Source organism: Gadus chalcogrammus, chromosome 11, assembly GCF_026213295.1.
Source record: "Gadus chalcogrammus isolate NIFS_2021 chromosome 11, NIFS_Gcha_1.0, whole genome shotgun sequence".
In the NCBI taxonomy this organism is placed as follows: Eukaryota; Metazoa; Chordata; class Actinopteri; order Gadiformes; family Gadidae; genus Gadus; species Gadus chalcogrammus.
This window is the reverse complement of record NC_079422.1, coordinates 19,978,664-19,990,986: the sequence shown is the minus strand read 5'-3', so window position 1 is coordinate 19,990,986 and position 12,323 is coordinate 19,978,664. Positions and strand designations below refer to the sequence as shown.

Genomic DNA, 12,323 nt, shown 5'->3' with positions numbered 1-12,323 from the left:
GGTTGACACTAGCCAATCAACCCAGTTATGGGTTGGGTTATGGTAAGGTTTATAGGATAAGGTAGTGGTTAGTTTTAGACTATAAAGTGTCTTGGGAACAGGGAGGTCTGTTCCCTTGTGCTACCAAGTTGTATGAATGAGTTGGGGAGGGGCTGGACCTAGAGGTTGAGCAAGACTAGGTTGAGCTCCACCCATTGGCTCTGCAGTGAGCAGCCTCTCACCATCATCCACACACACTCCACAATGACCAACACACTACAGCAGTCAACCAAAACGTAAGGTGATTTTGCCAGAGGCTGGCTGCACGAGTCTCACAAGGTTAAGGCTTCAAGCTTCAAGCATCCAGGGGAAAGGTCACATATTGAAAGATTTGATCTTTGTGCCTTGTAGCGACCCCGTTTTGAATCCCACCTGTGGTCCTCTGCTACACGTCATTCTCTCTCTGCCTCAACACACTTCCCTGTCTCTCTGCAATGTCCTCTTCCCCAAAAAAATCTTATTACAAAAGGATACAAAAATCTATCCTGGGATTGAATTAATCCATATTGGTTGAATAAAAATTCACATATCTTTTCGGACTCACCACCATTCTCAACCATTTTACTTAATTTTTTCTGTATGTTTTAAAGAAATAATCCATATTTAGGTTTAGTTTCTTTACACATTCCCAGTTAATTTACTCTCTCTCTTCATTCCTATCTTTTGTTTCGTTTATTCATAACGGCGCGTTACTGCTATTTGTTCTTCCCTCTCAAACCCATTTACCACAGCCCTCCTCCCCTCTCCCGACGGCCACTCTCTGGGCCCCTAACCAGGGCTCCGGTATCGACTCTGAAGGTTAAACGAGCGATACGGCAGTCTCCGGTCTCCGAGGAGCTTCTTTAATTAGGGACCATAACCAATTAAAGAACCTCGCTGAGCATTATCTCTCAGTGTCCACTGAAAAGCCCTCCCAAGACCTCCGGGGGAGTGTGTGGGTTGCTGGTAGAATTTATAATAACTAATTGTTGTCAGAGGACACAAAGAATATGAAGTTTTGCTATTTAGGACGTGTCTCGTAGTATGAATGTACCGGCGTTATTTCCTTTGGTATGTTCCTTTTCGGTCCTTTCAAAGGCGATTGTTAGTTTAACATGATTCATATTCCAGTCCCCAACATGGTTTAGTTACAATTCGTCCAGCAGCATCTCTCCTTCTCCGGGTGCTGGGGTTCTGCTGGGCTCATTACCCTCGCACTGTGCATGTGCTCCCATTAAAAGACAAGGATTGAGCTAACGTGCAACTGCACACCCGCTCTCCCCTGCCCTCCCCTCCCTTTCATCCTCCTCCTGAATGTATCCACCTCTTCGTTACCTTGACCAATCATGTGATGCAGAAATTTCAAGTGGGGGTGGGGAGGGTAGGGGTGGGGGTTGGGGTGGGGGCAGCTCTGACAGCCCTGGAGTGGGTAGCTGAGCCATCAAAGGTTTTAAATGGGCAGCGGCCTCAGTGTCACATATTAGCCTTAAATTATCCCAGAGCTGTGAAAGCTTGACTGTCATTTAGATTCTTTGAAAACACAAGCCAAAGAGAGGGAGGGAGGAAGGGAGGGAGGGAGGGAGGGAGAATCAGTATCCAAGGGGGATTTGAAGAAAATCATCTAAAGGTAGATGGATGGGGGGTTGCGGGCGAGATAGAAAGTGGGAGAGCGGTCTAATAGAGATGCCTTTGGGCTTATGTGCATTGAATATCGGCTCTTGTGCAACTGACTAATTTAAGGGGAAAAATAGATCGGAAAACAATTCTGAATGGCTGAACACTACTTGTTTGTTTCACTCAACATGACTCACTGATGAGAATTAGAGGTTTTCGGGGGGGGTGGTGAAGTGGGCGAAGGAGACAGTGGGGAATTCGATACTGCGAGAAATTAAGTCAAGTCATCCGCTACACATGTATCAGGTTGATAAATATTGTTATTCCTGTCAATGGAGGTTTGAAGTGTGTCATTTCCTAATCTTTTGGCTTTGGGGCTCCATTATTTTCATATTCAAGGTTTCTTTTGGATTCATTTATAAGTAGTGTTTATCGGTTAAAACTGTTTTGACTCATCGCTCCAGTCAATTTGGGAAATGTGAGCAAATCTAAATCTATAAATGCTTAGCTAGCGCTCCTAGTAACCTTTAATTCTGTAGCACAGGACAACGGTTTGAAAATATGTCTTATTGCAGCATGGCACTTACACCAATACAAATGACTCATTCTTTTCTTGTGTGATTCCACCTCTGACCTTTAAGATAAATATTGATGGATATTGCATACAGCTGCTTTTATTAAACTTACTGTTAATAAATTAGTGGCAACCTCAACCTCCTTCTCCTTTTGTCGTTGTTGCCATGATTGGCTGAATCTTGCTTGATTCATCCTCTCACCTTGAAGATCATTATTGGTGGTTATTAGGGATGGGCAAAATGATTCTTTTCCGGAATTAGTTCTTTCAGTTCAGTTCACTATAACGATTTGTTTGTTTGATTCGTTCGTTTTGATTCGCTCGTTACGTCAGATTACGTCATTTGGTGCCGCCCCCCCCCCCCCCCGCGAGACGGCCGTGAGCATAATTTAAACGACTTCTAGGCTCTAACCCCCGTGAAAATCAAGAAGATATACTATATAGTACAACCAAACGTCCCACCAATATTTATACCACTTGCTTACTCTATATTTCATTCATGGTTTTACATTTATAATTTTATTTTACTTTACATTTCATTCTTCATTATTCAGGCATTACAGAACTTTCATGGTCATAAATAAAAAATACGAACTGCAGTTTAATTTCTTTGTTTGTTCTTAAATTGACATAGAATGGAGCAAAGACTCCTGGGATTGGGAAATGCGTTTATCCAATAAACAGATGGAGGTCAAGTCTATTTTCAAAAGAATGTAGGGGGATATATGAGTGGCCCCACGTCGAATGGTATGACCCAAGATACGTCAGACAGAGAAAGCGCGCATATTCGACGGTACCGCCTTGTCATTTGTTTACCCAGGTGCCATTGCAACACCATTGCTACCTCTCATTGGCTGAATCTTTGAGAACGTTGTAGACTCAATCAATATAAGTCGCGGGGAGACGAAGCTCTGTTCGTTTGTATATTTTATTTACGTGACCATATTTTTGGTTTATGTTAAAAAAAAAGAATCAAAGAACCAGTTCTTCTTGTTTTGGAGAACCAGTTCTTGTCGTTCACGTTCGGGATTCGTTCGTTGTGAACGAATCGGTCGCGACCGACTCATCCCTAGTGGTTATACCTACTGCTGCTTTAATTAACATCACTGTTAATAAGTAAGTTGCTGACTCAGGCTCCTCCTCCTTTTGTCCTCAATGCCACGATTGGCTGTGGACAAACCCAACCCCAGCAGTCTTGTCCTCTGTCCTTCCCGTCAGTCATTCTCACACTATCCCCCTGACCCGCTCTGACCTTCATCTGTTGATTGACAGCGGAGGACACCTGCGGAGGCACTCTGCGCGGCCCCAGCGGCCTCATCTCCAGCCCCGACTTCCTGGGCGGCGGCGCCTCCCCGGGGGTCAGCACCGTCACCGCCGGTAGCCCCGGCAACGGGGACTGCAAGTGGACCATCCTGGCGGACCCGGGGGACACCATCTCGCTGGTCTTCACCGAGTTCCAGATGGACGACAAGTCGGATTACCTGGAGGTGGAGGGATCCGAACCGCCCACCATCTGGTGAGTGGATTCTCAGGGGGGGCTGAGTGACTGACCCCGTCCGGCCGCGGGTGTTAAACAAACGGCCGCCGGGTCGGACGCTGCGCTTTGCCATGTGGGACCTGAGGTTGTTGTGCGGTTTACACTCCGTGTCCGGGGATTTGCGAGAGGTGCCTTGCTGTGTAAATCGTTGGCAGAATGGTCGGGATGGAGGACAAGAGAATCCTTTAAGGGTGTGATTAGGGCAAACACAGGACATCCAACTGCACAGGTCTGCCTGGTGGACCCTGGGGCTCTGAAGTCTTTAATCACTGATCCAGGGAATGATGTAGCCTATATACTGTTTAATTATGCAGTGTGCAGTGTCTGCTGGATGTGTTTTGTGGTGTATTATGGGGAGGCATGGGCGACATGTGGCTCAAGCGGTAGAGTGGGTTGGCTTGTAACCGGAAGGTTGCTAGTTTGATCCCCGGCTCCTCTTAGCTAAGTGTCGAGGTGTCCCTGAGAAATACACCTCACGTAAACTGCTCCCGATGAGCTGGCTGTCGCATTGCATGACTGACACCCCCGACGGTATGTGAATGTATGTATGAATAGGTGAATGTTAGGCAATATTGTAAAGAGCTTTGAGTGGCCACTGGTTGGAAAAGCGCTATATAAATGCAGTCCACATTTATTTTGTAAAGGCTTGAGTTAACAACAACTTTGCTTGTAAATTAAGGATTAAGTCGGGTGCATTATACAGATTATTATGCCAAAGAATGTTTATTTTTTAATTCATGTTTCATTACTTTAATTAACACATATTATTTCCAAAGCTCTCCTTTTGGTTGAATTGAACTATAAGGCGCAAACATAAGTCCCCAATTGAAGCCAAGTGCTCGGCAGAAACACAAAAAAACAATCATTCATCATTCATGCAACACAACAGATTCTATTGCGTCAATCAGCCATCCTTGTTGCCGACCTCCTGCACTACATGATTCTCTCTGCTTCTTGATTCATGGTATTTATACAACATTGTAATACAGTTACACAACCGTTTTGTTGTGCAAGTGTCAAAAAAACGAAGGTTGAGTCTAGTCGAAGGAATTGCAATTCATCTCACTTATTTATGGTTGTCAACAAAAGTGCGTTCCAGTGCTTGGCATTTAGTACATCACGTCAGTTAAAACTATTCAGACAGGAATGGCTCGTCCTGAGCCTGAAAATTACAGATTCTTCTGCATTTTTTTTATTTTGGCACGGCATTAGTCTGATAAAGCGTTTTTATGTTTTCCTGAGTAGCTTAACATCTGTAACTGCACTTGACGAAGAGAATAGTTACATTCATAATAATAATACAAATTTATAAGGCCTCATAAGTGTTGTCCCTAACGCGTACAACTTCAGTGAAATCCATTTTGAGATCTAACGAGACGCGTAATTATTATGGTCTTCTATTTGGGCTGATGGGAAAGTCAGTCCCTCGCGAGGCACGGGACTGACCAAATACTACTTGACCGATTAACCTTGAGGCGTGCGATCTGCCCTCCCCCCCTGTCACTTTGTGTGAACGTGATCATCCTCCAGGTAAATGTGATCCTGCCAGAGATTAATTGGACACGGTTCAAAGAAGCACTAATCAATCACTTAGCAATGAGCTCTTTTTTCCCTTCAGAGTCGCCGTCGGGGAGTCTGATAGACAGTGTTGGGTACCAGGAGTTGAAAAAAACTGTTTGCCGGAAGAGTGAAAAGGAGGAGGCAGCACGCGTGGCGGCGACTGCCAAGTGTGTAGCCAGGGTTGAGGCGCGAGTGACGGGGAAGTGATGTGGTGTTATGACAGCCCCGCAGGTAAACATCTTGGCTTAAAAAAATCTTCAGAATGAACTCGTTCACTGACCGGAGCGGTGTGTCTTAGTAAGCCAACAGCTGGGGGTTACTTTATGCTGAGTGGATGATCTGTTGACTACCAGGGAAACGGTTTGTTGCCTCAATGTCATTCAAAGATGTGTGTTTAGAATATGAAGATAAAACTAAGATCCGTCAGGGGTAATATATACGGCTTCTAAACACCAAGGTGACAATATGGGAGGCCTCTGAGTTGCCCGCTTTGCAGGCTATAGAGTTTTCATTTTAATCTGCATGGGTCACTTGGGACCCACTAAGTCTGGTTAAAACAGAAGCCGCTGTCTGGCCGAGGTAAATAAAGAGACAGGAAAACAAATGAAACTAATAGAAGCGAGGCGCGAACCACACCAGCCTCTGCCTGTAAAATAGTTTGCTCTTTCTCCCACTCTCTTTATGAGCACTTGTGATTGTGTACAAGGCCATTGTACAGCCCTGCTTTAGAGACATCGCAACGTATTACACCAGCTGTGGGTGGAGACACCAAGCCATCAATTTACCCCTTGAGTTTAAGAGCTGCATAACTATGATTGACAGCCAGGGGACCTGTGGGCCAATCAGACTCAGCATCTGCTTTTAGAATCAGAGTTGTATTTTTTTGGTGGTAAATTTAGCATTGATTTCCTCTACTTTGTAGTCATTTTATTATTGTGTGTAAAATATTAATTAGAATTGTTTGACATCAGACCTTTCAAATTATCCTGGATAATTTATTATCTAAATTAAATCAGAATTGATTCGTGTTGGGATTTCAGTGAGACTGGTTGCGTTCAGACTAATTCAGACTTGCTGGTGCAACCCTAACAGGTGGGTTGCACCAGAAAGGGATTCTTTCAGTTTAGTCAAAGGACTGTTCCAGCCTGGGTCATTGAACAATTGTAACCCTCTTTCCTGGCTTCACGGAAATATACCCACAAACAGAAACCCATGCACCCAGTCTGGAGTAGAGCTTTTAGTGCTAGCAGGCTCTTGCCATAAATGTAGAAAATGAGTAGCACTGGGTCGTGTTACTTCTTTTTTTGTGGAGAAGAAAAAGAATATATCGTCATACAAGTTCTTTACTTGACAGGGTATTATCAGGAATACCCAAATACTACTGCTGTTGTTATGTTTGTCTTTGGCAGAGTTGGTTCAAGGAAGTAGTATTGATCGATGATATCGGTAACCAATTTTTTATTGGAGGAGGGAAGGTTAGATGCTTTGATCACCCAGACCTGTAAGATCCTATAGCTAATCAAAGCTAACACAAGGATTTGTTCAAGATTGTATTGTCATTTCCGTTGCACCGCTTACTGTTGAAATTGTTTGCCCAGCAAGCCAGTGAATAAGCGCATAAACTAGTTTAAAAACTTCACCTAAGACGTACCCTGAAATTTAAGTTGCCCATCATTACCGATTTGTGAAATGATGCTTTAAACAAAGCGTGACATCTTTCTAGCTCACAAGAAATTGCCTCTCGATGAATAGATGAGGTTTATAATGGGAAGATTAACCTATTTGTGATTCTTCTCAGTCTCTAGTCTCCGGTTTGCTGTTGATGTTTCAATCTTGGGCAGAATTGAACTCTAAACACGTCAGGAATATGAAGTGGGGTTCCAGGTATCTCAGTACAAATTGCAGGTAAGATAAGGTGAAGGTCTGTGTTGTGCTCCTCAGAGACCCACCGCGTATACTAAGGCTGCCATTGGACATAGAACAATAACTTCACCTTTAAGCGTACAGCTCTTATGTCACTCTGCTGCACATAACCAGATAAGATACGATTTGTACTCGTACTTACGGAATACTATTACTCCCAGATGGGATATGCTGGGAATATGCATTGACCGCAGTGGTTAACCATGTCAATGTTATTATGAAAAGTATCAATACAAATCTAGAATAAATAGACTATTTAGTCTGCCTAGTCATTCTTGCTAATTTGTTGTATTTGGTATATCAAGGACGACACTCTAAATACTCAATGCCTCTTCTCAAATCAAATCCCCAGTATACAGTCCAATCAGCTAGTTCTGCTGAACTGCAGAGAGTCGGTGTGTTGTTGCTCCTCTGACTTTTTAAGAGCAACCAAAATATTGCCAATTGTATTGATGGCGAGGGACGCCACTTGACACTAATTTGAGCCAATCAGAATCCGACGCCACAATAACACCAGGCTCCCTCGGGAGTTTGAGTCATGATCGGTGGCGCTGTCCTTGATTGTTTTGCACGTTTGTTAAATCCATCAATCAGAATCAATTACTGGCCGTCTCTTTTTTTGTCTTCTAAGACAGACTTCTAAGACAAATTAGCCTTCTGGAAATGTGTCCCCGTTTGTTTTCTGCCAGTCCCTGATGTTATCTACTAGTGTCTAATTAAACTCTTGTTATTCCTGCTTTTTTTTTTTTACATTGTCACATCATGCCAATTAAGAACCGTTTGATTCCCACGTGTGGATTTATGCTTTTCTGCCATGCCTGCCTTGTCTCTACATGTTTTTTTTATCTAGTCTGCACCTCTTCTTTATGTGCAAAGAATTTAAACCATTGTGGGAGTCCTTAGTAAACTGTTGTAGCCTACTAATATAGCAAATCTTACAAGCATCACAAAATTATTTGAACAACTTAAATTGCTCAAGTTCATCTGCCCTATCCAGTTAAATTATGAACAGTATTTGGGGGTTGTGGATTTATCAGGTGGATGAGGCCAGGCTCATAGCACGTGTGCCAGGGAGTAATCAGCGAGAAGCAATATTGCATATCTATCTGCGGCGGAACCAACAGACTGCCAGGGCGAGTCTGCTGCACGGATCGAAAAGAATTTCATTGTGTGAGGAGTCCCATTCCTCCGATTGGATTTGACGTGGCCCATCTTGTGGTCCAGACCGAAGGAGAAAAACAGCAGAGAAACCAACCACTCCTTCCCGTGGTATCTTTGTCAGGAGACCAGACATCCCAACGGCCATGGGTAATTCATTAGCTCTTTGGCCACGCTGGTTATATCACAGAGAGGAAAGCCAGGAAGTAACTGTTTGGCTCCGGAGTTGACGCGCCTTTTAAGTTCATGGAAAGGTGAGTCGACGGGTATTAGCAGGGCAGTGATACTGTAACAAGAGAGTTCAAGGCTCAGGCCTCTTGTGCCCAAAAACATAGATTTCCCTCGCTATGATGACTCATCATTTGGAATAAGGGGGAGGCATATGGCTCAGGAGGTAGAGCGGGTTTGCTGGTAACCGGAGTGGGTGAATGCTCGGCAATTTTGTGAAGCGTTTAGAGTGGCACCGGTTAGAAAAGCGCTGTATAAATGCAGTCGAAAGAAAGAAAGGGATCTGAACTACAGGACATCCCAACTGCAGACTAGACCACTGTGACTCCCAGCGCCTTTGTAGGCGGCACGGAACTCGGAACCCTTTACCGAAAGACTTTTCCACTTCAATGATGGGATTTCTTTAATGCAAGAAACTGCATTGTTTCTTTTGCAGCGTATCAAAATGTCATGGTCCGTAATGCGGCGAAATGAGCCCCTTGTAAAATGTCTGTGACCTTTGGATTCGCCGTTCGTGACACATGGTGTTTTGATGTGCTCTTGTAGTTTGCTTTTGCTCCTCCAGTTTATTCACCTCTGCTGCTCTTAAATAAGTTACATCCCTGCTTCCCTGCCTACGGAGGAGCCAGGCAGCTGCTCAGCCACAGACTTTTATGGTCGTCATCCATTTTTCTGAAGAGGTACGACAAAACCTTGCGATAACTTACGGCCTCCGTGGCAGCAACGTGCAGACGTTGGCTTATGAACAGTGTCGTTTGTTATCTTTTTTTTTTCTTTTTGGGTCACGAATAAAAGGTCAAGTTTTATGTCAAATCAAGCACGGTTAAACTTCTCCCGTGCGGGTCGCCGTTGGTGATGGATGGTTTCGCACTTTAGCATTAGAAGCCATCCTGTTTTCTATTAAGAAATACGCTGTGCATGTGGGCCCGTCCATTTTGTAAGGAAGCCCTTTTTGTTTTTCTAATTATCTCCTGTAAAGAAAGTGATTGACTGGATCAATCTCTACATTTTCATTGTAATCTCTTTCCTTTAATGGCGAATAGAGTATTGGATTTCTAGTGCAGATAACTCCCCCCCCCCCCCCCTCCTTCTCTTTTCACTAACGGTAAACAAAACGCCTCGAATACTCCACTCCCCACCCGTTCCGTGACAGCGACACCTCAGCAAATGATGCTTGAAGCGCTGCAGCGTGATAGTTTATGCTCACTGGGACCCACTGTGTCTCGTTTTGTTTAGTTTCCTTTCATTCCCTCTCCTGTCTCAGGTTGTGCTTTAATGGCCACAGTGGCATTGCTGCGCGCTATTGACTGGTGAGGAAGAACAAGATGCACGCTGGGAGATAAAGGCAAGGCCTGCTTAGCTAGACAAATGACAACTCTCCTGGCAGCATTGAATCTGTGTGATTACTCCCCGATGCCCGCATTGTGTTCTACTTTTACTTCTTTTTTTAACTCTAAAGCCATATGCTTGAAACACGCTGGTATATGTTGAGAGGCAAATTAGTAATAGGATATGGGGAAAAGCATGCCAATACACTTCCAAGTATCCTCGCCTCCCGACTGTTTGTTATATTTAAGATGGATTGAGCTACAAAGACTTGTATGCACACACAGGATCTTCCACGGCACGCACACAGAAAAGCACACACACACACACACACACACACACACACACACACACACACACACACACACACACACACACACACACACACACACACACACACACACACACACACACACACACACACACACACAGTACAAATCCATGAAGTCCTTGTAAGCAAGCATTTCTTCCAGGTTTCAGGGCCAAACTGTTTTACATTGTCTTTGTGCTGTTTCTCTCCCTTGACAGGGCATAAGAGGTGCCTTTTCAAATAAGTAATTCTGAAGCCTTCCTGTGGCTTCTCTGCATTACAGCTATTAAATAAAAAAATAAATAAACTGCTGGGATTAAATGTCATTCTTTGACGCAAGCCTTGGAGATGGAAATGAACTAGCATCACATTTTAAGAGTTAAATACAAATGAATAAATTAAATGGCTCTCAATACTAATTTAATGTTTAATGTCGATTTTTACATACATACACACACACATTGTGAATTAAGTAAGAATTGTTCTTTGACATTATTTGTTCATATTTTATAATAAACATGGTTACGTGTCTAATCAGACAGTAAGCCTGTCAAAACCTTCAGCAGGTTTTGACAGTAATTATATGACCCATTACATGCTGATATGTTTTGCTGTTTGTCTTGAAACGGGTTAGAAAAAAATACTATTTTCATTTGTTGATGAAAACAATTTCTTTTTTCACTATTTCACTGCAGGTGATTGCCCAGTGGGGAACATCATTACCGCTATCATAAAGCACAGATATTGCTATGTCTGAAAATCTAATTTAAATTTGCATCAGATGTACAAAGAAACCATAATATCCAGGCATTAAAGGTACTTTATCGGTAATGAAGTGTTGTGTGTAATAGCTAGGATGTAAGCATACATTCTTGGCATTTGGGCATTTTTAATAGTACATTTAATATGTTTGCAATGTTTGCTTTCTTAACGTCTAGTTTTTAAACAAGAGTTTGTCCGTCCAGTGTGACCCTCACACTGGTGTGTGAATGGGTGCATAAATGGGTGAATGTGAGGCAATAATTCTAAAAAAAAGTGCTTTGAGTTGCCAATGGTTAGAAAGGCGCTATTTGAATGCAGTCCATTTACCATTTACATCGGTGGCAACAACTTGAGGCTGGGTTATGCGTGTTTCCCCTCCAATGCCGGGTCCCCTGCTCAGCCTTCCTGTGTTCTCCTCCACAGGCTTTCCGGGACGAACATCCCAGCACCCATCATCAGCAACAAGAACTGGCTGCGGCTGCACTTTGTGACGGAGAGCAACCATCGACACAAGGGCTTCAGGGCCCAGTACCAGGGTAAGACACGAGCCCTCCACCATGTGACCGGCCCCGGGCATCAAACACTAAAACACGCCGCCGAACCTCCCCCGCTAATCACCTTCATGTTTTAATTCTTTATTTTTTAACCTGAATGTTAACAAGGCTCCTGTCGAGGGCAGACTCTAAACGGAGGCTGGTTGTGGTGCTGTCCTTTGACAGCGGTCCCCCTTGTTGTTAAAAAATAGCTCAAGGGTACAGCCTTTTTCCCCCTGTTAGTTAAAAAACATAAACCTCCCCAAAAAAAACATCATAGATTCTTCAAGACCTTATAAACACTGTGCTGTAGATATGGTAGGGCCTTTTACGAATTCAATCCACGCAAATTATCCTATAGGTCAACTGCTAGTACAGGGGGCTGAGGAGCGAAAGCGTTGCAAGCATAAGAGAGAAACCAGCGCCCTGTTTACTGCGGCAGTGTTGCGCAATCCATCTACATTAGTCACGTATTTACAATGGAAATCAGAAAGAAAATAGTTGTGGATTACCGCGATGATGCATAACCCAGCCAGAGAAAGGACTCTATTGTGCGGCGTGCTTTGGTGAATAACAATCACCACCTTTACACAGTCACTAAATTGGCACAGTTACAATTCGCCGTCGTTGAACATCATGATTTAAAAATGGATTGAAACGCACCCCGGGCTGGAGGGAGATTGTTCTAGAAGCAAATAGTCCTCATCTAGCTTGACACTTCGTTCATTGCTTCTGGCTAAACTGTGAGACCGCACAGCTATGACGATCGCTTGCATCACC

The 12,323-nt window shown here is 43.7% G+C and overlaps 1 protein-coding gene across 1 annotated transcript in view; it reads left to right on the top strand.

Moving 5' to 3' along the window:
- LOC130392233 (CUB and sushi domain-containing protein 3-like) overlaps positions 1-12,323 on the top strand; it is a 232,674-nt gene that overhangs the window by 34,157 nt on the left and 186,194 nt on the right. The window contains 2 exon segments of the mRNA XM_056602701.1: positions 3,479-3,722; positions 11,434-11,546. Coding sequence (XP_056458676.1) covers positions 3,479-3,722; positions 11,434-11,546 — 357 coding nt within the window.